The 26,370-nt window shown below is 46.4% G+C and overlaps 2 protein-coding genes across 8 annotated transcripts in view; one reads left to right on the plus strand and one right to left on the minus strand.

Annotated features, from left to right (window-relative positions):
- Window positions 1-26,370, plus strand: part of LOC139816639 (uncharacterized) — a 174,068-nt gene that overhangs the window by 61,098 nt on the left and 86,600 nt on the right. For 2 of the 6 annotated variants that reach the window (XM_071784275.1, XM_071784278.1), the window contains exon 1: window positions 15,334-15,695. The exons of 3 other annotated variants lie outside the window; for them this stretch is intronic. The gene's annotated coding sequence lies outside the window, so the exon portion shown is untranslated. Of the gene's footprint in view, window positions 1-15,333; window positions 15,696-24,364; window positions 24,527-26,370 lie in introns of those variants that run through there. One more of the 6 variants, XM_071784279.1, reaches the window with a different exon arrangement.
- The window catches only part of Sp1 (transcription factor Sp8), a 78,425-nt gene that overhangs the window by 4,361 nt on the left and 47,694 nt on the right, over window positions 1-26,370 (minus strand). Inside the window, exon 1 of one of the 2 annotated variants that reach the window (XM_071784267.1) lies at window positions 23,413-23,834. The exons of the other annotated variant lie outside the window; for it this stretch is intronic. Within the exon in view, the coding sequence (XP_071640368.1) occupies window positions 23,413-23,499 (87 nt within the window). The 5' untranslated portion in view covers window positions 23,500-23,834. Of the gene's footprint in view, window positions 1-23,412; window positions 23,835-26,370 lie in introns of those variants that run through there. 2 annotated transcript variants of the gene reach the window in all.

Here is a 26,370-nt window from a genome sequence, read left to right on the forward strand (position 1 = left end):
ATCCCGCTCATATTTCTTCGCGGTAACATGACATATTATTGTATATGGTCGTTATTTAGGTTGCGCTTGTATACGAAGCCGTTTCAAGGCTTTTCGGGTGATTTAGTAATACTGTTACCTTTAAACTAATAATAAGTTAAATAACTAGGTGTTAAAATGTAGATACTTTTGTAAAAACGATTTACATCTCGAGAAAGCTGCGAATCGAGCTAGATATCTATAGTTTAACGAGACATTTGAACGAGACGTCGAAAGGTACCGAGAGTTATTATTCCGCAAAATCTCCGAACGCGCTGTGTGATTGCTCCCCGTTACGATGCTCTCGACGAATGGTAGCGCTCGTTGACGCAGAGGTCGTAGAGGGTGACGACTGGCACGGGAGAATTTCCGCGGAGGGTTGAAAGGACGAAATCGTCTCTCCCGCTTTTACGTCGAGAGGGAGGCGGAAGGTTTAGCGCGGTGGAGATCGCAACGGGGTTGAGTGTCTCTCCGCCGGTGTACGAGCCACGCCCTCTTCAAGCTCGATGAGTGCAGGTTGTAGGCAGGCCACGTATCGATCCGCCGGGACAATATGACAGTGGCCTGCGGAGACAACGACGTCCCTCGCGATCAGCTCCCTCCACAGTCTCCATCGCTGAACCCTACGCGTGGATACACGCCCTCCATGACGCGTTGCGCGCGTACGCGTTAACCGTCTCGATCACGATTCGCGGCTATTATCACTTTTCTGTCTAACCGCCTCTACCTCTTTTCGTCTACCGCGATACGCGCTTTCTTCGTAATGAGATATCAATAGTTTCTGAGCTGTCAGCCTCAAGTTGGAATTAATCGCGAGAGATCGTTCGGTCAAACGAACAATCGTGTTGGCGGAAGTGCGACGATCGCGTAGGTGAAAAAGTGCGTAGTACGAAATTGACGGAGCGTAAAGAGTACCGAACTATCAGCACCGGCAACGGCGAGGCCCGGGTCCCTCGCACCCTCCTGTCGGCACGGTTAAAAGGGAGCCGCCGACGTGAAATGGGCACCGGTAGGATCCTTTGTTTTAGCCGCGTGACGTCACGCCCCTCGTAGCCAGCTAGGACTAATAATGCCTGGAGCTACGCCGCGCATAAATTAAAACGAAGAATCCTCGCTTGTCTCGCCTCGTCCCGTCTGTGCCGGCTCGGATCTTTTTCCGAGAACTCATTCGCGCCAAGGCGTCGCGCGATTGCTTCCCGACCGGCGCGGCTCGGCGAGGCCTCGAACGTGCCAGGAAGTATCGACCGCCGCACGAGATCGTTAACGAGATCGGTCACTCGACACCCGATGCGACGCGACGCGGCGCCGGACGGCGGAAAATAAAGCGGAAACGTCGGCGATCGTTCGAGCACGAGCCACGTGACAGCTGAATGCGAGGGAGGTAAAAGACCCGACAGCGAGGGTGCGAAGCAACAAACCGTGGGGTGTCTACCGGTCGAGCTTCGTGGCGAACCGCATCCGACGTCCGTGTCAAACTTTCATTCCCCTTTCAGCTCGAAGAGAACCCTCGTTCGCACATCAGGCGAGACGCGCGTTGATCGGTACCTACTTTATGCATGCACGCTAACAAAGATATCGAGAATCCGTCCAGTTGATCCGAATAACCCCCCCTCCCTTTAAACATGCAAGAAGAAAATGTTTTCTTTTCTAAAGACAAGAAAATATATCTCTTGCTTACGGTTACAAATTTTTATTTCTACGAAAACGCAAGTCATTCGAGAAACGACTTAAAAATTTATCTCTGCTATCAAATCGTTGTCGTCGAATTAGCCGGAGACAATTAAAAGAACGACGGAACCGTGGAAAAAGGATTGCTTCGTGGCACCATAATGGAGCGCCGCGCAAAATTAGTCGGCGCTCTTTTCTGCTTTCGGTGTAAAAAGTGTCGGTCGTTCTCGAGAGCCATTGACCGCGATCTCCAAGCACCTGCCGAGCCGGCATGGTCGAGTTTCTGATTGGATCCACCTGCATTGAGCAGCCCCCAACCATGAGTGGTATTGACCAACTACTTTACCACGTCAAAAACTTTGCGTATTTTAATTTCTAGTTTTGTATGTTTAACTGAATCATCTCTCTACGCGTTTCTTTTGCCATTTTTATAGATCGTAAAAAATGTTTTACTCTATTACGATATGACACGCTATTTTACTTCATTGTGAAGATGAATATTAATATTTGTTAATACTGGAAAAATTGTTTTAAGTCGGTACCTGATACAAGTATATAGTACGTTTAAGAGTAGTCTTGTTTATATTTTAAGATATTTCAGGAAAGAGCCTGAATTAATCCTAAAATGTAATCTATTTCATATTTATCACATAATGTACGGTGATTTATTTCGTGCTGCGAGTGAAAAATGGGATAAAATTATTCACAAAGCACGTAAATAAGTAACGTAACTATTATTACCATGCAAATTGTAACATGTTACAGATACGGTGTATACCATCGGATTATAATTTAAAATGGTATTATTACTTCTGCCTGAAACGATCTCGTTGGCATTATTCTCTTTACAATCTCGATACGCTTACGCGGACACGCAAAACATTCCGCGGGGGAAAGAAATGTACCTAGATCGAGCGGGATCGAATTGTTGAACGCGATTTCCATACCGCGCTAATTACTCGTCCGAGGTACAAGTCGGGCGAAATGTAGCGGACGGCACGGAATGCCGTTGCACGTTGAACGTGGCCAGGTCTTCGTCGGGTCGGGCGCGCTGGGCACGTACGTCAACGAAGGGTTACGCGGGCAGGCCTTCCCTCGGCGAGGAGAGCGATGCCAGCGATAGTACGAATGCGGGTTACTTCGAATGCTAATTATTTGTTTATCAGCCTCCGCATGCAACCGCGCCGGCACGCAGCCCAGTGTCCCGATAAGAAGCGGTGCCCCTTGAAGCTGTTGCGCGCTAGAGTTATATACGCTCGACGTCGGCCTCGCAGATAATTGCCGCGATTATAAAAACGTTCGCTTTGCCTCGCTCGTCTTTCTCGTTATCGGACTGGCCGTCGACTTCGATATACTCGTTTCCTACGTTGTTTCCCCACGTCGTTTCGCGGCTTCCTCCCTCCCTCTCGCTCTTTTTCCCGATACTTCTTTTCCTCCGTTCTTCGCGGTTATCTTTAAGTGTAAATTAAAATTTAATACGCATGATCGAGTTAAAAAGTACGCACTACCGTACGTATATTCGTACGAATGCGAACGGCGATATCGAAGTAGTAAGAATACAAAGTTTAACTAGTAGCAGAAATTTCTAGTTTGCAGCAATGTTGCGTGACGTAGAATTGCACGTTACGATGATAGTTCGTAAGTTGAAAAAAAAGGAAATAAAAACTTTTTCCCATTGGTTACAAGACGCGTATCCGAGCAACCTCATTGCATTTATAAAGTTAATTGTATGATAGCACTACATCCACGTAGCGTCCATGTAGGTCATGCAATATGTATTGTGCACATTCTGCGCAAGATATGACGTTGAGCCAAAGTAAATTCGACGCGGATTAACACCGCGAGAGATAAATTTTCGGTCGTGTAGTTCACGCGCGCTCTCACATATAATAATCGCGGCTTCTCTTCCCCCCCCCTCCTCCCGCCTAATAGTTGCAAAAATCTTTTCACGTTGGCGACTGGCACCTCGTTTTCCTTCCGCCTCGTTTCTCCGGCTTCGCGAACCCGGACCCCTCGATCGACCGGTAGCGATGGAACAAAATTGTATATTCGCACGCAACGCGACTGCCATTATATATATATACGGGAGAGAAGCTAGCCGCGAGATCGTCGGTCCTCCTTTCGACAAAATGGCGCTGCTTTTCTTGCTCTCGTCGGTATCTTCTCTTTTAATCTCGCGCGCGACACTGACCGCGTCCCCAACAAATGGATTTTTAACTCGGCCCGTCTCTAAGCCGCCCGAGGTCCACCCAGCGACGAACGTCAGTGGCGATCAACTTACCGAGCGACTTTGTTACACGAGGGACGCGGCGTATCGCGCCTAGCATCAACGACCGCGATCATTAACGAGATACACTATATACAGCTAGATTGCTCGAATCTCGTGAGCTCGAGAACTTCGAACAAACTCCGCTAATTTTTTCAGGACGCTTGTAAGATAGAATTTAAATCTATCTGCAACTCGGGGACCATCTCCACGGCAGCGCTCTCGTCGTAACACCGCGCGTGCAAGACGTTTATTAATACCGGAGATTTCAAATGAAAGAGAATTAAGTAATACGTCTTATCTGTCTGTCGTATCGTTCGCTCATAAATAATTATTAGCAAATTAAATTACGCGCGATAAATTTTTCTGAATATTAGGAAACGCGCGAGAAGCGATCGGGCGCGGAAGAGGGGAGAAAAAGAGGAGGTTTTCTGCAAAGGACGGGATTAATAATCTTATTCATGAGTGACCGCAGGCCGGCGCCGAACAGCGCCGCACTGTGACGGAACCTCCGTTAGTTCCCACCGGAGCCGAGCTACCTGTTATCCTCTGCCTGCTAAATTATGTTTTTTAATTAAATCCATCGTAAAGGAGCGGCTCGCCTGTATACCTCACTCGCCGCCCTTCTCGGCCGGGTCTCCTATTCCCTTCTCGCACGCCGCGTTACGAAAGAGCCGATCGTACGTCCGAGAGTGTCTACGTCGGGTAACCGTGGCTCGAGGCCAAAACAGGGAGCTATCCAAATTTATTCGGCTATCCTATAGCCCGAGAGGCATCTCCTACTTTGCCTCCTTTTTGCTCCTCCTCCCGACGGCATCGAATTTTTTTTTTCTTTTGCCGCGGACCCTCGACAAATTTCAAATCGCCCTTGGATCCAATGATTTCCGGGTAAAGATGTAAATCGGGTTTAATATTGTGAGATATTTCTCTATTTAGCATACTCTATTTCGTGATAAATTTCACCTTTGTCAATCACTAATCAATTCTCATATATTAATAAGATCGATTATGGATCCTTGTAGTAACGTAAGCGAAGTACTATAAACTAGCAGCTTTTAGTTTAAGATTAAAGAGAGCGCCAAACTGTTCGTTGGGCAAACAGTGAAAAAGAAGCGGATAGAAATGGGGGGCAGACAGAAGAGAAGGACTACCAATTCATTAGCTCTCGTAAATCCGTCGCCCCCGCCGGCGTTGAATATTAAGCGGGCATTACGCGGGGGGGGGGGTCCGGTTATAACTCGTAGCCAGTTAACACCGGTATCATCTTCCCGACCTTCCGCACTCCTGGTGCGCGGTTATTCCAATGCACTTCCGAACAAGAATCCTCGGTTATCAGAAAGTCGCAAAGTTGACGAAAAGTACGATAACGCCGCACTCAATTTCCGGCAAAAATCGCGACTCGTTTTTCAAACGTTACGTCTTCATTAGGATAATGAGGGCGGAGTAAATCTCGAGGGGCACGGTCGCCTGCTTGCGCGCGCGCGCACGCGGTTGAGAGAGTGCATTTCCAGAATGCCCTTGTCGAGGAACGACGGAAGCAGCCGCACATTTGCATAGAGTTAATTTGGTGGTACATAAAATTCCGCAGCCAATTAGCGCTGGAGTGTCCGATCTATCGCCCGGCCAGCCGTTTTAACGCGTTTCGCTCGCCGCGGAACGCTTCTAATTTGGGAAGACGGTGACCCCCTTAAGAGACCGGAGACATTCTCGCCCCATTAAAAAAACCCGCGCTTCTTTGCACAGGTTTTATCATCTCGTACGAGTTTTACTGTCAGGTATACATAGCAGCGCCACTTTTACGTCTCGGACTAATATTCGGGCCACCCACCCTAATATTCATATTCGAGGAAAAGTTTTCATCCTTCGGACGCAGCGCCGACATGTATTTTGTCTGAAATTGCATCTAATTAAAATACTAACTGATTGAGAATACATGAATATGCGATTTGTACAGATTATTAAAAGCGCATCGTTTATATCTCGTTAAAAGTCTTTCGCTTTGAGCTGATGCTGCCGATACATCAAAATGTGATTTTTACATACAGAAAGAGTTTGGCCCTCTTCATTTAGATCCTCCATTTATTACTATTTCCTACTAGCTCTAATAAGATATCGCCGCGAGGCAGGCAAGCGATATATATGTATCGGTCGGCGCTCATTGACTCGAAGTCCCACGGAATCGGAGGCCATTCGTAATTCTAGATCTCGACAAAGCTCATACCGGAGCTTCGCACGGAAGCGGATCAAGCACGGAAAGCGCAAAACGCGTTGTACGTCGGAAGCCGTGCATTAGCATATAGACGGAGTTGCCTCCTGGCGATGGTGTTGGGTAGGTAGGTAGCCACCAAGGGGCTCTTATTTATTAACGATGTATTCTTCACTGCTACGCGCCGTATTTGCTCACTTTGTTCTCGTTAACCCTTCCCACCTTCCTCCGCCGTGAGGTCCGCGCTGAACTACTCGACTAAATAAAACCAATTTGACCGAGATAGGGTAGGAGCGTATGCGGTAGCGGTCAAAGGATGACTAAGCCGGACAGGTTGATTAACTCACTGATGCACTATTCAATTTCGATCTGATATCTGAAAACTCTCCGTATGATAAAATGCGATGCAATGACGAAGCTCTTAATAAAATTATTCAAGTAACTGAAATAAGAACTGCATTTACGATTTTTTACAATAGAAATTTATGTAATTAAACAATTCTCTTTTCTAACTATAGGTATACAGACGAGAGAAATGAAATGGAAAGGGAGATTTATATATATGTACCACTGAAATGGACAACAATTATTTTACGTCGTCCATTAATTTTTCCTCTGTACAATTTATGCTTTCCTAAATGTTCATTCAGTTATTTATACGTGTTACAAATTACATTAACCGCGTCTGATCAATCGCGTCGTAAAGTGCGTATTATAATTTCGAAAATACTAAGCCACGGATTCCTGCCCAATGTTCCGAAAGGACACTCGGTCTCGGGGCGTTTAATAAATTTCTCTATCTATGCGCTTTCATTCTCGTGGACGTTCACAGCTGTTTGTAACTCGCCGGGACTCGTAGCGACAATAATTTCTGAATAGCGCGCCGGGCTCGGCCTCCTTATTATGACGCGTGAAAGGCGCGCGGTCGTAAGCACGCCTTTATCAGCCGTTTCAGGTAGACTAGCACGGGGTCCGTCTCCCGATCGTTCGCCCTCCTAGACGTGTCTACCGAAAAACCTCCCCGTCCTCGTATATTCAAAGTTTTATAGCTGCAGCTACACGGTGGTCCCGGTCGGCGGCTTTCTTTCAATTACGAAAGTTCCACGTAGAATCGACGTGTAAATAGCGTCGACGCCGGATTGCTTGGCAGAATGATAGGCCGATAAATTAGGCCTGTATTAGCATTTAAACGATGGAGCGGTCCATCGACGATCTCGATGGCTCTCGATTACTGCGAGAACCGCGAAACGAGAAGAGGAACGAGACGGTTTGCGCTATCTCCCGCCATTGCTACCATCGATTGGATGAAGAACTCCGTTCGATGCGTCCTTCGTCATTCGAAAAGGAAAAAAAAGAATGTCTATTATCATTTTCGGAATTCGCGGCTTTCTTTGTAAAAGTTGGCGTTACGTCGTACGGATAATTTATTCGAAAGTGAATTCTCACGCTAAGGTATTAGTTTCTCCGTCAGACATTTTCCATTATTGCGCGTTTACGAGGAAATGCGGTACACCGCGTATTTTATTAAGCGATAAAGTGTTCAGCATTAATACATAACACTTCTCCTAGAACAGAAACGTTGAAACAGTAACAACCTTCTGGTATAATAGCGAATAGATGAAGGTCAGACGAGTACGTATTAATATTTGATAACTATCGTGTCCATGGGAGCACGCCGAAGTAATTACGAGCACACTCGCTCTCCCACATTCACGCTTCGTGAACTGAATTTCGAAGACGAACTTTAAATAATTCATGGAAGCGTGTACGACGTTGTCGAGATCGTTTTTTCGCTCGCTGCGCGAGAGTTGCATGCGTGGAGTCGAATGACTCGTGTGACTCTTGTCGCTTTCATCTCAGCGATATGCATGCGATTATCTGTCTGGCAAACGGTCCACGAAACGGACAAGACCGGAGAGACGGAGAGTACTCCGACGTTCTCCTGAAGATCGACCACACACACGCCGCTCCTGTTATCACCTGCTTCCGAACGATATTATTTATCCGGGGCATTTCCGAGCACGACCACCGATAGATGACGGCGCCGTAATATAGTCGCGGAGACGTTTTACGAGACGCAAAAGAGCCGGCCGAACGAATACGGCAGTCAAACGAGACGCGCGGACGAGAGCGAATGCGGCGCACGAGCTGATAAATTTACGCCAGGCGGCTCGCCTGTGATCGCCGTAAGTGGCCCTTTTACGGCGGAAGGTTACATTGAAGCGCGGAATACACGTCCGATACGCGCCCGCCTCTCGCGCGATCACAAGCGGAATCTCGTGGAGCGAAGGGGGCACGCCACCGTCGTCGGGGCCCGCCGGGGCCCGCGCACCTGCAAATGTTTACGTTCACTTAAAAAGTCATAAAGATCTGGCGCTTCGGTAAATCTACGCGGCGTGCTACTTCTCCGGGGTGATAACGAGCGCCGCGAACGACCCGGTCGCCGGCCTTGAAGACGATGTGACGCCCGAGACGATCGACGGTGCCGACTTTGGAATTGGAGCCGCGATGACGGGCCGCCGCGCCGCGCCGTTCCCTCGGAGTGCTCACGCACGAGAGCACACACGCGAGATTCGCACGCACGCGGTGCGGCGGCAGGTTTTACCACTTTCTACGTGCAATTTAAGCGATAGCAGGGATGGACGTATTTGCGCGCCGTTTTCGGCAGAGCGACATAAAGATGTGCCCGCGCGATAACATCATTTTAACGTTAATGCGTACCTTCCAGTATGACTTTATTACGCGAAGCATTCATTTTCTTATCTACCCTCACGGTCCAATGGATCGAAAAAATATATCATTAAGAATAGATCGATGGAAAAAAATGTCAGGATACACAGGAGCGAGTACCATTTTCCGAACGTGATATAATCTATCGATAGATCGACGAATGTCAGGGTGCCTCGGTGCACCTGCGTGTCGCAATCATCCTTCTCCTATTCGATGCGAGAGAGATTGGCGTCTAATCGCGCCCACCGACGTGGCACTTGGACCGCGGCGGATACGACAAGATCGTTGGCGAACTAATGTGCGACCGGTCCGCGTGGCGATCCTCCCCGCGCGCACCTTAAACGTCGGCTTATCGGAGTCGTTCGGTAGGATAAACAAAAGCGCCGCGTCGGGCCGACGAGGTAATTTAGCAGCGGACGCGACCCGCTCTCTCTCTCTCTCTCGCCCGGCGAATCCTCGTGTCTACGAGTCGAGTAATACAGCCGGGGCCGCCTCGCCTTCGCCGAACGGGGCGATGTGTTACCAACGGCGTTACGGCAACAAACTGGCACTAAATCACCTTTGGCAGACCACGTGAACCCGTTCATCTCGGCGGCCGGACGCAGCTGCCGCTAAAGTAAAGCGGTTAAAGATCCAATCTCTCGAGGAGAGCCGCGCGCTCTCTTTCTCTCCCTCTCGTCTCGGCGCTATAATATTCCGAGCAAAAAAGACACGCGCGCGCGCGGTCTTCCGAGGTCGGCCTCGCAAATAGCTCGAGAACTTGTAAAGCATCGCGCATCTTGCACGAGCATCAACGATAGGAGGTCGTTTCCGCAACGGAATCAATTCGACGTCATTTCGTGATTTCTTTGAATGGTCAGTCCGCGATCTTTCAACTGTGACAAATATAGTCTATCGAAGAATTAAGAGATAGTCAGTTAATAATGACCATATAAGTATCGAATTCCGGGATGTTGCTGCCAGTTATGAACTGTGCGAAGTTTCCATAGACCTGTCACGTTTAAGTAGGTGACTATAGACGTACTTAACACGCTGCGAACGTAACTGACAGGGACTATAAATCTACCCTGTTGCGAAACAGGTGGCTCTATTCTCGAAGAAAGTGCGCTTTACACGATACCCGGTGGTGAACGTCAGCCAGTTAATTCTGGCGTTAAACGCATGAAATACATTATTTATCGTAATAATATAATTTCCGACGTTTGTATCATTGATTCATTACGTACGAATGACGATGCATTATATCGTTATTATTATCGTTATATCGGTAATAATGTTGGCACGAAGATTCAATCGTAATAGGCTCCACCAGCGACTTGTAATGTCGAGCCGATAATGTCAAAAGGTTAACGCAAAGATCACCGGAATAGAACGAGACGCGCGAGCTTTAACGTTGCCTAGTTGCGTGTATCTCGATTTGTCGAGCGAAAGAGCACCAGCGCGAGCGATAGAGGAGGCATCGATCGCGCTCAAAGTCGAGAGTAAACGTTTCGATCGGCGCGGGGAGAGTATTATGCGCGCGCGAGAGACAAAAGCGTTTCCACGTAAAAATTTAAATAATATATCGAAAAGCGTCGTGTTACAGACAGTAATTTAGGAGGGCCGCAACACCGCGAGTTAAAGGCGAAGGCGGAATTAAGCGGTCCTCTTCCTCAGCGCCCGCCAACGAGACGCTTTACGATCGGTACACGCGCGTAATACCTATAATCGTTGCACGTGTAACCCGTGCTTGAGGGGAACCTGTGCTTTCTATCTCGTTAGCGCATGGTACCAGGGTGTCCGTTTTAACCGCGGCAACGATTTTAAATCGCGAATTACCGCGCTATTAAAAATTATCCAGGCGTACGTCATTTAGGATATCCCGTATCGCCCGCGATGATCGCGATCGCGATTCTCAACATGAGCTGATTGATAAAGAGAATAGAACGGTTTAGAAAAAAATGTACACAAGAGTAAAAAAATAATGAAGACAAGTATATGGAAATGGTAAAAGGTAGAACTGGTACGTACGTTAGAGAAAGTTTCTTGCTCGTGTGCGTAATTGACATGACGTGAAAAATACCTTTAATGGCATCGGTCGACGAAGCGATAAAGTTTACCGACACGCACGTCACTGTGTTATTAAAGTCAACTGAACACCATTAAAAATATTTCTCACGTTGTCTATTACGAGAGATCGTAATTTCAGATATTTTCTTATTTTATATATGATTATTATTGAGCATGTAGCATTATAATTAATATTTCGCACTTAATAGAGCAGTGCATCGATGATGTTGCTCTTTAAAGGATGATTCAGCCTACATGATTAAAAATATAGCTATTCATAAATATATGGAGATGTAAACAGTATGATATTTAAATCAATTAACTAAAGAGATTAACGAATAATATATGTTAAATGTGCATATGAATTATCGAAAAATATTGAAATATTGAAGTATCGAGGTAAAATTATCGTTGTATTGTTTTAGTATCCGTAGTCGCGCGGTTAACATTCGCGAAAATGAGCGTTGTATGTGCACAGATATCAGTACTGGCGAATCGACCGGATCTCGAACAAAATGGTTCGCGTGTCTTCCGTGCCAACTTCGCAAAATTTATTGCTTCATCGTGCTTTCGCACGGTAGATTCGCGATACCCTCGCTCGTTCGTCTTATCTCGCGGCGAATCGCGCGTTTTGAAATTATGCAAATCATTTTTCCCGACGTTACATCTTGGACTTCCCGACGACTCCATAAGCGAGAGGTTTCGACCGTAAAACGCCACCGATCCCTCGGGGCAAGGATCGAACGTTGTCCCGCTGTCAGTTGGTATTTTCATCGAAAAACAAGATTTAATATCAGCAAATTTAATTTAAAGAGATGACACGCGCGCGATCCTCGTTGCTGCCGATTGTAAAATTCGCCTGGGGACGCGAGTTCGTGAGGATCATGGTTAATACGATTCGCGAATACGGGACCGGGAACGCGTGGAATCGGTTTATCAGATCGTCGCTATTGAATCGCTCCATTAGGAGCGCATCTAATCGCAAGTTGACCCTCGAAATGACGGGCCACCCTCGTTCTCGAGAACCGAGCTCCGACGGGGCGCTCTGCAACAGACTGTGACATATTAGGCTACCCCCGCCCTCGCAAAAGGGGGCATCATCCCCGACTGTAAGGACCTCGTAAAGAGGGTGATCCCCGCGACCGGATTTATTGTTTCACGATTTGTTGGACGAGCGAGCGAACCGGGCCGTGGGAGCGAGATCTGTCGCGGTCGGTTCGCCCTGGGTAACCTAACGCATCGACAAGCCGCATATAAATATATTATCGTCATTGCGCGGAAAGATTGCGGAGCGATCGCCGAAGATGGTTGTGCCGGAGGAGCGGTAATGTTCGTGAGCACGCGAGTGGATGCTTACCGTCGCGCCTCCCGGCGATTTTATCGCCACGACGGAAGTTTGAATAATCGTTGACTGTCGGGTGAATTACATTGTTCTGACAATGTGATATACAGGATACGTCGAAAGCGTACTAGTAAGCTAATAAATTAAGTTCATCGGAAATGCGTTTGCAATCTCGGGTTATCTGCTAATCTCGTTAGATGGGTTTCGGAACAGTATTAACATTATGGATATTTCATAGCACATCGTAATGTTAAGTATTAGTTAGTATCCAATATTGAGAAATCTTTAATGCACACATGTGTCGTTAATAGGGGAAAAAGAGAGAAATTAAATGTTAAAAGAGAAGATGCTGCCTATCAGAGATGGTTAATTTAATGCTCGATGATAAAGAGCTTCGTAAATAAGCGGCTAAACATGGAAAGCCATGTGAATCTCCCCCTACATAAAAATTCATAAATGAGCGAACGAGAAAACGTTCCCTCGATTCTCGAGGACGCGCTCATAAATCGTCGGCGGCAGTGCGTTGTCCTTCAGAGAGGGGACAGAGGAAACTCCGTTTTCCTAATTCACTGGCGGATGTCGCGCCGGAATAGAACATGGCGAGAGCGCCATCCGATCCGTAAATCTAACGGTATCGGCTGCGACGACGACGACGACGACGACGGGGTCGTTACGCAATGCGCGGAGAGGATAATTCGTCACCTCCGGGTATGTAGAGCGCGATAGGGATACCGAAATGCAAATTATCCGGCTTGCTAGAATGCGAGTGAGCGAGCGAGCGAGCTGAACTGATGCTGGAAAATTGGAGTCGCGTCCCGTTGACCGGCCCTCGTTCGCCAAGTCCGGTTTCTCCTGCCGCGCCTTTTCAGCGCGTCTTTTTTCCTTATTACGCGAACTACGTAAGATCCCCGATACGATCTAGATTCGTCGACTCGGTCAGCGTCGCCCGGAATCTGTTCCACGAAAATATAGGCGAGTTGCAACGCCACAAGATCAATCTTCCGCATCACCTTTCACGACCGCGCGTTTTCCTCTCGTTAGTCGGATATAAATTGCGCGTTTATTTATCTGCGTTAATTCACGTGGGATCCAGTAAATATCTAAATAAAAAATTTACAATGACAAAGAAGTGTTTGTTTTATCAAAAGTATTACGTTTCAAGCATTCTCGAAAATCTACACGTTAAGTTCTGGTGTAACGTTTGTTTGCGATGTCAATACGAGACGAGAACAAGACAGCTATATTGAGTGCTAAATGTGCGGTGGAAACACGAGTCATAATCTTTAAACTCCCGTCAGACATTCCATTTGACTTGTCGTTCGTAAGGCGTTATGAGTTATCGATACAACATCCACTCATTAATCATGCACGCCTCGTTGCTCGAAACAAGCTTCTCTTATTTCTGTAATTTATTACGCGGCGCATTATGTGGAAAAGAGAGGACGAAGCTGTCACAGATTTATTTCTGGCCTGACGAGTATATTCGTTTCTATCCTTTCGAAATAGATATACGCAGACTGTATCGTGCATGCGTGCCGTCATTCTCGCTCCAAACGCTTCGTTGACGGGTCGAAACAATTCAACGTCGGCATGATGTGAAATAATTTTCCGAGCGCGAGGGGTTCCGTGAAGGGCTCCGTGGGTCAAGTATCATTACGCGTAACGATTACGCCAGCGACTCCGCTTTTATTGGCGTTTCTAAAACGCGATATATCCTCTTTCTCTCTTTCGAGTTAGCGGCTCGGCGCGGCTCGTCGTCGCGTAAGCGAGGATAAGGATCGGTTAAGGAGGAGCGATTACACATACACGGCGTCGTCGACTGTCGTGCGAGGGAAAAGGCAGACGTCGCACGTCCGTCCCCGTATATACGCGCGACCGATTTAATATCAAATCCGCCGCATTCCGCGGTAATAACACGCCGGGCAATTATCTCCAGCGATTACTCGAAACTCGTTGGTTCCTCTTTCGCACGCGAGCCGCACGCAACGATCCACACGCCTCCGTGTGTGTACCCGGGGCGGTCCGGACCGCCGCGCCGCGCCGCGCAAGGTGCGACCGTATATGCATCTGCTAAAAGAGGAAAATCGCGGCTGGCCTCTTCACGTGCGGAATATGCCGGAAGTCGTCGTCAGAATCCCGGAAGAGGTCGTCGGCCGGCTCCACGCGCGAAAGAGCTTTAAATTGCTCGAAAGAGGACGACGCTAAATACGGCTCGTCGGCCGGCGAATAGAACTGCGGGACGCGTCGAATATTCGTCACGCGAGCGTTTTCCATTCTTCCTTCCTCCTCGGGGTTTCAGTCGGGGGCCACTCTCTGCGAAGAGAGTGGAAACCGGGGGACGCGCCGAGGTGCCGGCACGTCGGTCGGGACGACAGGCCAACGTGAACGAGAATCCAGATTGCGAGCCTGATTTTTACCTTGTTCGACCGTGTATACGTACAGTGGCGGCTAAAAGTTTGCCGCCGGCATGAGCGATAGTTTGATATCGTATGGAGTATTCGCCTTCTTCGCATTAAAAAAATTTAATGACAGATTTTTTTAAAATACCAATACTTTATACTAAAAAACCTATTATTAACTTTTTTATCATATATATGCGTGTGTCTGTGCATATTATACAAATATGTGAACAAGTTTAATTTAATAGACTTTTAATAAAATGGATTATATATAATTATATATAATTAGATATATCATTTTATATAACTAGCATTTTTATTTAAAAATCTATTATTAAAAACCTGCCTTTTAAGAATATACATAAGAAAACTTTGCGTTATGCCTACACGGAGAAAAAAATGATGTTGGTATCAACAGCATTAGTCTAATTGGAAATAATTGTTAATTCAATAGTTAAATCAATCATGCTTTGTTTTAATAAAATAAGCATCGTTTTACTAATACTGTTAATGAATTAACAAGATTATTTCCAATTAGACTAATGCTGTTGATGCAACATTATTTTTTCCTCTGTGTACACTTAAAATGATGTTAAATAGAATGCTGTGTAATATTTAATTGTAATAGAAAAATTATATTTTCTCAACCGATCGAAATCGAGGAGAGAAGAGCGAGGAAGTGCAAGGCGCGCAATCGAAAGAGCGATAAATCATCGCGGTCGACACTGGACGCGTCCATGCCGTCGGTGTTTTGGTTTCGACGCTGCGGGGGAGACGGCTTCCCGCGGAGGCGCCCTTTATCCGTCGAGCCGAGAGCCGAGAGTGCCGAGAGGCCGGCATCGCCGGATAAAGGGTAGAGGCGTCTGCGTCCCGCCGAGCGTCGTCGGTACCCGTCATTCATCGTGCTCTTTCAACGAGCGTCCGTGGTCTCCGATCCGGTAACGATTACTCGCATAGTACTAATCACGGTACTAAATGCCGTCAAGCGCCACGCGAAAAACCACGCCGTACAGACAGGTGCGTATACTTGGAATAGTTTTATATCGAACGGCAAGTTCTTCTCCTTTGAACACCCATGCTTGCCTAAGAAATTACATGTAATTTAATCTAATCTCTAACTTCCTCGTGTTTATGCCCGTTTTTACTCGACGAGTACTATTGTCCGGTTGTTTAAGAATTCCTGCGGCGAAATATAGCGAGATCGTTAACAGCCATTCCGGCCAACGCGCGTTCGAACAATCATCTGTCAACGAGGATATTACTCATTCTTCGCCGGTACTGTACGTTGTACGATTTGTACCTACAACGATCGACAGGAATATAATGGGCGGTCGCGTGCGCGCGCGCGCGCGACCGCGATATCGATACCGTCCGATACGCCCGGGAGGGAAGGAGCGCTAAAGCTCCGCCGCGCTCGAACGCGGGCTAAAATTCGTAAAGTCGCGTCGCGCGTTCTCGCCGCGAGCGTTTTTCAGCCTCGGCGGAGAGATACCCCCCCTATTGTTTTCAGCGATAAAAAAGTTAGCGGGGCTTAAATAGAATCGCGCACACAGCGAGAGTCGTTAATAATCGTCCCTCCACTTTACTTGAGTGGTACACGATAAAGCCTCGAGGTGTCGACCGCAGATCGAGTATTGTTCGTCCTTTCCCATCACGGGCCCCGGTGAATGACGCTGCCCCGGCGATGATACGTCACGATAATGGCCGGTAATTCGACGTACCATCGTGGCCGGGGCTCGTGCGCGCCTAGGAGGAATATTGTTTCGCAGCCGCGCGCGATGGGAGTAGAGAGAAGTCTTGGCTTTTCAATTATCGGACCTTGGAGCGATACGATGATGGCCGGCGGAAGGCACGTATAACCCGGTGCAAGCCGCTGCACGCTGCACGCGGCCGGTAAACCCACACGCACGGGCGTATCTACGCCAAATTGCAGGTTCGATCGAGCCGCGCTCGTATACGTACGTATGCGCAACGGTACGTAGGGTACACACAACGCGTGTGTGGATCCCGCGAGTGGTCGATATATCCCATCCTGTGCACGGGATTCCCGCGGTCAACGACTATCCGCAAAATTTCACTAACAATCTCGCCTCGATTATCGCTCGTTTAGAAGAACGTCAGGTTGTACCTTTCCTCTTCAAAAGGGCCGTAATTTTCATTAAAATTTATCTTTCTCTCCCTTCGGTTGGCGCTCACTCTTATAAAAATGTCCATTTCAAGCAAAGACTGAACCAAAAGAGAAAGGTTGTTTGGACCTTTCACAAGTGTCCTTCGCGAGTGTCTGCTCGTGACTTGGTGTATAAAATATTGTACGAGTGGATAACTTTTTATGTATTTCACGGTTTATCAATGGCAGTAGCAAAGTTCTGTTATCCAGAAGGAAATGCGCTGTTATCTTTACCGCCACATCTCGATCTGAGTCTTCACAGTCATAATGTTCAATTTGTCGTGTACTTTTATAACCCGGCAACTTTTTTTTTTTTAATATATTCACACGAGTTTACTTTTTCCCGGGCAGGATTTTTCCAAAGAAAGATCTTGCGAAACGAGAAACGCGGTCGTGCACGAGACTTCGATCAATAACGCAACCATCGATCGAAGATTAACTTCCGTAGTGTTTTTTAGACCGATTCACTTTGCAGATACGGCGCTGTTAATCGAAGCCGGGAAAGCAAGGATGAAGGGTAATGGCGAGTATCGTGTTCCGCGACCGGTTTCGAGAAAGGCTCACTCGAGGTTCTAATACGTTGAAACGCATAAATCATCCGCAACATAGACGACTTTGAAAAAGCAATAAATATATCGCCCCGTGTAATATCCTCTAGCCTGCAATTTCACACAATTTATGTCCCTCTGAAATATATAAGCGACGTGCCAATCCGACTGGAGGAACCTCGTCTATCGCATATTTCTCCCGGTGTTTAGGATTGATTACACTTTCGGATGACGTTTTTTAAGCCCGCGGCTCGCTTTCCAGCGTGGATTTCGCGACACGCAACATTTTCCGTCTCGAGATTATTGTTTTTCAAAATAATCGCGGCGCTGCGAATTACGCAACTTGCGACAATATGCGCGCTTTGCTCTTTTCCCGAATGAATCTACCTTCTGTCCAATGTTTATGCGCGTTGTGTGTAAAAAAAAATTATCACTTTATTTGCCGCGTCGTCGTTTACTTCTCAGCGGGGCTGTTTTTCCCAGACGTCAAGTCTATGATCAATTTCGGTATTACAGTTGTAAAACTCATGTGTGTGTTGTACACACACGCAAGTTTTTTCATGCGAACTCGTTGCACACACCTATACGCAAATTATAAGCCGGCTGTTTTCGTGTCGTTTTCTTACGAGAGAAAAGGGACGACCGCGCGCGCGACGCGCGACGTCCATGTCGACGCTTAAACGATACCGAAGTCAATCGATCATATGTAATAACGGTTTCCTAAAGACGACTTTTCACAGACCGCCACCCGGCGGCCATGTTGTCTCCCCGCACATCTGCCAGTTTTAGGCCTCGTGCAACACGACGAGCAGAACGAGCTGTATACGAGTGAGCTTTCGAAAGGGTGTTTACACGTCGCGAGTTATACGATGTGCTCGACGAAAATAATTCATTAGGGTATCACGTTGGGCGTGACAGAGGGGAGACCTCGAGAGAGAAGCGGCGACTGCCAGTATCCACCCTGAGCGATTTTCCGCAGATAGCGTTTTTATTCGGTATTTAGCCTGAAAGTCGTTGAAATACACGAAACTTCTATATAGAAACTTGATAAATTTTTACGTCTGTAAAGCGTAAAAATTTGTTACAAAATAAGAAAAGGGAAGGAAGAATAATGATTCCAGTCTACACATTTCGCAAACGCTTTGTCGAAGAGAGATAAAGGATCTTTATTAACCCGAATTTTTAACCGCAAGCATGCGTTTCTATTGGATTCTTTCTGGCAGCGCTGAAAGATCTATTCTCCGGAATGTGAAGCGAAATTCGGGCGCGCGTGATCGCCCTTAAGATACGTATAGAAGGGCTTCGTGGTCAACGCGAAAGGCCGTGTGCATCGCGTGTTTCGCAAGAGATGTTGCGGTCGTTTAAGGAAATAGTGTGTTCGCCCTCTTCTCTCTTTCTCTCGCTTTCCCTCTCTCTCTTTCTCTCTCCCTTTTGCTCTCAAATAGTACAAATTAGGACGACATCCTCGTGTGGCATCCGATGCTTCAGGTAAATCCTCTTAGGTCACGTAAAAAGCCCCGCGCCACCCTCCGCAACCCCTCGTCCGCGCTCCCGGCGTGACGGAGGACGCAGCGTTTTCCGCACGACGTGCATTGCACTCCGCAGCGGCCGTTCGCAGTCCATTGTTGCCCTCGAAAATGTCAACGGGACGTCGCTTAAAGGGACACCTTTACCAGACGAATCGGATTATCGGATTACCGACGTGGAAGTAGGAGAGCCCTCGAGAGGGTACTCGAGAGCGCGGCGCGCGGACGACGTCGTGCAAAATATTGACAGGTGTCAACTACGTTCGCTATTGGCGGACACGAGCAAAAGTCGTGCATAAAAGAGCTCGAGGACGTTAGTTCTGCCACAAGGACGACATATATATATATGTTCCCTCCACCGATTCTCTCGTGTCACGATCCTCGGCGATATAATATTCATAATAGAGGTCATCTACTTCAAGAGATACAATTTAAATATAAAGATTCTTTGCAATCGCTTCCTGTATACGTGTACGCATATATGTACGTGCACACGTATATGCATCGATATTATAAAGTTTAGTTTACGCATCTCGGATTTTTAAAATATTTATGAGATCGCGGGGTGAGGCGAAAGTAGTCCGCTAAAAACTGAGATATGTCAACGAAGAAAGCGACGGGGCGCGGCGGAGTCGTACGTGAATTAGTAACTCCGGTTCCACGGATATTTCCAGGCTTCGTCGGTCGCGGCATTAATTATTAATGACACACCGGAATCGATCGCTAGAAAGACAATGCTGCTGCATCGCGTAAGCCGCGTCGTTCGTAGCGTGACACGTTTGCTGGTTTCCCTCGGATTCACGTCTTTTCAATGTAGCGTGCCGACGTATATAACTTTACGAAGAAAATTCTCTTCAAGTTTTGTATGTAGTTTCATGTATAGCTCCGACGTGACGAAGGTTCAACGTGTGCCGTTTTGCGTGTGCCGCGTTTATTATGCATGACATTGGAGCGGTAAGAGAGTAACATATCTTTATACTGCTAAACACATACATTATGTATCGCGTCCTTCTCTTCCTCTCTCTCTCTCTCTCTGTCAAATAAATCTATATAGCTATAATAGATATCATAGCTATATAGGTTTATTTGACAATTTTTCAATCGTGAATATTTAATGTAAATTTTTACCGTTGATACGAGATGGTAAGCGTCGAGGAAAGTTGAAAGTTTGAACGATCGAAACAACAGGCGTCATATCGAAACTAAAATGCAGAGGGTTGTTGACATTTTTATCCAATCGACCAGCGAGGAAAAAGAGGGAGAACGCGTATGCGTGTAAACGACGGGGTTAGCGTTGCACGACAGCGACAGTGTTCGCCTCCTATTCCTCTCGTCGCGCTAAGTCGAGCGTATTAATCGACGCGCAGCGCGGAGGTTCCATTCACCGATGTGCCGTCGAGGAGTCTCATGGCCCTTTAAGGACAACCCCCATTGACGACATGAGAGACAGGGTGAGGAGAAAGAAACAAAGAGACAAGACCCTTACGGAGGAGAGTATCTTATTGGCGGGATCGGGTGGCGAAAGGAAGTAGGCATCGCGTTTCCATCCCACGCATCCTGTCAAGTGGATTCCTCCGGCGCACAAAGGAGATCGGACAAATAATTGGCTCCTCGGATACACAGGTAGGGCAGTCCTTTTGAGTCCTGAGAACCTTGCGCAAGGACCATTGTGCGAGGGACACTCGATACATTCGGATCGAGTGGCTCGACACCGGCAAAGGAGCGTGGCTCCGTAGTTTGGAAAACGAGACATCTCCGATTTAGATGAAAAACTCGGTACACGTACGTTTTTCCTCTCGACAGAAGCTGGAAAAACTCTGAAAGGATTCTCGCGCGATAGGAACCATTACCTTCGAGCAAAAAATTTGTTGGAGGGAACGGGCTCCTCGATACATATTTTTACATCTCGAGAAGAGGAAAGCGCGCAATTTCCCGGAACGAATTTATTCGAATCTTTCGCAATGTATAATTTCTATCGTCAGGGATTTACGGTTATTCGCAAGCGCGAGTTGCAGAACAGATCTTGGACGAGTCCTGATACCGTCGATGCCGTCTATGAATAATCTCGTAGCAAAAACGGACGGCTTGCAAAAAAGACTCGGGTGACGACGCGTCGGCAAGAGACGGTCAGCTATATGAGAATCACGCGAAACAGGTTCGCTGTTGCGAGCGACGAGGAAACGCGAGTACCGAGAAACAAATATAGCGAATCAACGTGCAGGGCCATGCGAGGTAACGAGAGGTCGCAAAAAGTCAGGCCGGAAGCTGGGTCCGTCCGAAGGACGATCTCGAGGATTCTCGAGCGCCCGCGCGATGTCCACCGACGGATATGCGACTTTTCGCCGACATTAATATACTCGACGCGGCACACAGGAAACTTTCTGCCTGACTTAATTAATACCCGCGCTCGCGCGCACGCCTTCCTTTTTGACGGCAGGGATTTAATTACTTTTTTACGTCGACTCGTAAATCATCTCGCAGGGCCTGCACGGCGACCGCCGTCGTGTCCTTCCTGCCGAGTCATAAAATAAAGAGCTTCGAGCAACGAGCCGGGCTACATGTTGCCGCGAAAGCTGAGGGATATACACACTCGAGTTTATCATCGTCAGATTATCTCCGATATTTCTGATTCGTAATGCGACCTGCAGCGTGTCGCTAACTTCGTTATATGTTCGAGCCAAAAGGTAATCTCGACAAATCGAAAACAAGCTACACGGGTACTTGCATCGCCGCAACGCGATAAATCATTATTACTTTATCTCTATTTACAGGATCTAATATAATGATTGATAACGATCACATCAGAAAGATCACTAATATTTGGCATAAATACAAGTTACGGCTATTTGTTTCTTCGCGTAGGTATATTCTTCAAATGTACAAAGAATTTATCTCAAAGATTGTTTCGCAATGCGATAAATCATTATTACTTTATCTTTGTTTACAGGGTCTAATAATGATTGACAACGATCACTGAAATATCACTAATATTTAACATATAGTTACGGCTATTTTGTTTTTTCACGTAGGCATATTCTTCAAATGTAGGATTTATCTCAAATTTAATCTCAGTCTTTTATCCCTGATGAAGAGATCTTAACATATATTGCAAAACTCTCACAATCGCGCGATATGATGTTGCGTAATACTATGTTTTCTCCTTTCTCGGCGTTGACACATTCAACATTGATCACTTGGACTTCGTAAAACACATTAAAGGTTACCGTGCTTGTTTCAAGAATTTGCTAATTTACAATTTATGCAAGCAGTTGATATTTTCAAAGCGTTTCTGCTTTTGCCTTTCCGTGTTGGCTTATTTCAGTACTTAATCATCAAATAACATAGGAATTATATAATAATAATGAGTGAAGTGTTGCCGCGTGTCCTTTTTACTCACGTCGATATTACTGACGTTAATATTATTATTAGAAATAATTGCACAAATAAATTTGATTTCTCTAATAATTATTTGATAAAAAAAGTTGAGACTGGTGTACTATTAATAATTAACGGATATTGCTTTGTAACGTAATATATCAATATTTTAATCGCGATTAGTTCTCTTATCTTGATTATTGAACAGACAGACAAACAAATGATACGGTTTGCAGAATGTTGATTGCTATATCACTCTAATGCTCCAGATGTATCATGAATAACTAAATATCCGTTGTGCTACAAAGATAATAATCAACCTTCTGATTTATCACTTCTGCATGTTGGAATAAAAACGTCAACATATAATCATATATTAAATAAAGCACCGTTTTTATACTTATATAGATAATCCAATCGTCTCATTGTAGCAATTATAAATAATAGCAAAGTAATTTATTGCTAATATCTAGTTACCCAGCATCCGCGTAAATGAAAATGTTTATCAACTCTAATTTGTCATTTTTAATCTCAACTATAATACCGGCGTAGAACATTTTTTCTCTGCGATATATATGAAACAAGATTCAAAGACGGAGTCTACCAGCAAATTGACGTCGGAAATCAAAGATGACATTTGCCTTGACGCCTGAGATGATGACAACGCCGGCGACCAAAGTACACCTTTGAGGAAATCTCGGCGATCTTATCGGGAGGTGTCAAGGATTCGACGGTAGCAGCTAATCTCCGGCATCGCGCTTTACCTGCCTGCTGAGACCAAGATCTCTATCCGGGATTAATGGGCGTCCCGATGAAATTCGAGAATTCGGTCTTGCTCCGAAGAGATTTAACTCGGCCTAACTAGACCTAACTCGACCAAGAAATTAACCCGCGACGGGGGTCCCTTTCACTGATGTCAAAGACCCTTTTTCACGAGTCACGGTGGCAATAGCGACACAAATTTGCAACGTCACACGTCATGAAACGTCTGTAGTAGCAAATTTCGATATTTGATATGGTGGAAGACCGGACAATCGGATGGACATCGATACTGTGACACACATGACGTTGAAAGAAGAGAAAAAAGGGAGGAGGAAAGACTGAACGGAGACACTCACCACGTGCCCATGCACCGGCGACTTTGCGATAGACTGTAGCTGTGGATAGAGTTGACCAGCCGCCGCCGGGGTCATGTCGGTCAGCATCTCGACTCGGGATTGTCACAGCCGGTGACCCGCGGGATTCGCGCACCGCGGAATTTAAAAGTCACCACCCGTCAGAAAGGAGTCCTCTCGCGTCTCCGGGGTCGCTTGTTTTCTCTGTCCAGCTGTTTCGTTTTACACACTGCACTCGAGAGATCACGGGACCGGACGACGACGGTGCGATCGCGCTTGGGATACTCCGCGTATCGGACGCGCTCCGATGTCGTCCTCGCGGCCGACCGTCGCTCGGATAAAAAAAAGGCTCTCCGTGGGAAAGGCCGGGATTACCGTGGTTCCCGTTCTTCGCCCCGTGACAGACTGCCGACCGTTCGAACGACTTGGTCTCAACCAAACGGGGATATTAGGTGGTAGGGAAACGTCCAGGACTCCGCGGCCCCCGGGCAAAAAAGGGGTCGGGTCCGCGGGGCGGGGTCCCACCAGAATCCGTCACCGCCCATCACCGCCTACGTGCCGTGCCTGGTTTCCTCGACTTCGTTTATCCCCCTTCCCGTGGCACCGTGAGCCCCCCTTCCCTACCTCGCAGGGTGCCCTCACCGTCGTGCGCCGTCTCGGTTCCACCGCTCCGGTTCCTCGGCTCGCTTCTCTGTCGCGCCCGCGATCCCCTCCGCAACCCCCGGTATCAGTCGTGAAATGCGCGCGCAAGCTCGTGGTCGCTGGAAGGAGACACGCGCGGCGACTTTGGTCCCTCTCGGCGTATAGAAGCGAGAAGAGGCTCTCGCTTCGGCCCCTTCCTCCTCCTCGCTCACCCTCTCGCTCGCGCTTCCCCTTTCGCCGCTTTACGTGACTCGGAATCGTATCGTTTCGCGAGCTCGCGAGCTCGTAGTTTGACATAACGGTATACGGTATACTACGCGCCTCGTCGTTATTTAAATACCGATACGCGCGATGGAGAATCGGAGCGTCAGGTCTTCGCTTTATCCAAGATACACGATTGAAATCGGAGCTGATCGATTGATCAGGTCCTCCGCGCGCTTGGTGTCCGCTCGTGCGCGTGTCCCCGAGTAAAGAGGTAAAAGGGATAAACGAAGATATCTGGATATATTGGCCCTCCATGAGGGAGTAGAAGACGCATTAGACCCGCCACGCAATAGCGATCGTATTTGACGACTTACGGTCTCGTAATCGGTTTTTAAATATTCCAAGCTATTTGTTCGCCAGGAATTATTATCCAGAATTATCTTTAATACGCGCGTTCAGGAAATTACATGCAAATTGTTTTTTACCATTGCCTTTCCTACGACCATATTCTTAATGGGTATTATTCCACACGCAGTCGCTGATGTAATTAAGTAAAATATGTGAAGATTGAATTTTCTAGCTGTAGCTAGAAATAACAATTTTTTTATTAACTGTGAGCTACGATAGTATCCTTCGCTATTATATAATTCTATGTGATTTGCATATACGTCTTGCGTTTCCGTCCTGTTTAAATTATGCATGATCTTATATACTTTCATATGAGCTCTATATATCGCAAATGTGATTGTATCTATATATTCGCGGAGACAAATGCATGTTATTTATCGAATTATAGTTCGTTGTTGGCCGCGGTAGTATCGAATTGAAATATGATATTTCAATATATCTATATACGCTGCTTGGAGACAGTCACTTAATTTGATAAGGTATTATGACCTATTTTATTTTTGCACGATATATTCACGGCACTCGACGGATCACTCCATTTCGTGTGCAATCACGCGTTAACTTGTTACAACATAAGTTTACAAATGAGTTTTAAACTCGCGCAATATTTCTTACTCCGTATTACGACAGCTATGTGCATGGAAATCGATACTAATATTTGATCTACGATAACAGCGCGACAGTATCATTAATAATAATATAATATTACGGTTGGAAAAATTCTGAATCAATGATCGTATCGCAAGTTGCATTGAAAAATAAATCAATATTTGTACATATTACAAGTATCGCGCTACCGAAATGAAAAAGTAAATAGATACAGTTTATATCAGCGAGAGAACGAATTAATGGATATATAATCGTAGAATATATAGCGTGTCAATATTTAATACCTAGTTTAATTAAATGTCGTCATATATTTTTTCGCATCGCGAAACAAGATTTAGGATCTCGCAGGAACGTTCATCTCGACACCTGCCTTGTATAACCGTACCTCTGTATCGAACGTCAATTATTACATGCAAAAAAGAAGTTGATCGTACGAGCTCGCAATTTACTCGTGCTGTTTTGATTTTGCGAAACAAGCTGCGTGCATGAGACGCAGATGGGCGATGCAAGCTCGAGAACGACGGCTGTTAAAATCACAAATATCACAAAGTTGTGCAGGGAGGAGAACCTGGCGGGTACGCGCAAAAAGCTAATGCGACTTTAATCGTGCAGTTTGAATTTCAAATGTTATCGGCTCCGTCTTAACCTAAAACGAAGAAGTACGAAGAAGTATATTTCCAGTGGCGTATTCGTGCGGACGGAGCATTTTTAAAATTTTGAAAAAAATAAAAGATCACATAAACCGCACGGATTTTATAACCGTACAGAAAAGTAGGGGAGCAATGTTTTCATAAGATCTGGTTAAAAATTGTCTAAAAGAAAAAAAAAGAAAATCTGGGTACATCTTGCGTCAACGATTCGAGAATTAAGACGAGAGTTGTCATTAGGCTACCGCAAATTTTTTTCGTCACATGGCGAATGATACGAGCCGCTTTTATAGCGGTTTGCGTCGTGGCTGCGATTAAACCGTGCCTATAAAACCGCATCGCGAGAGGTAGCCAACCGGTTGCTGAGAATTTCATAATTGGCGTAATTTGGTGAGCCGGTTTCTCTTAAAATTTAACGCAACGTATCAAATGTACAAACTACAATTTAATT

Source organism: Temnothorax longispinosus, chromosome 7 (assembly GCF_030848805.1).
Source record: "Temnothorax longispinosus isolate EJ_2023e chromosome 7, Tlon_JGU_v1, whole genome shotgun sequence".
Classification (NCBI taxonomy): Eukaryota; Metazoa; Arthropoda; class Insecta; order Hymenoptera; family Formicidae; genus Temnothorax; species Temnothorax longispinosus.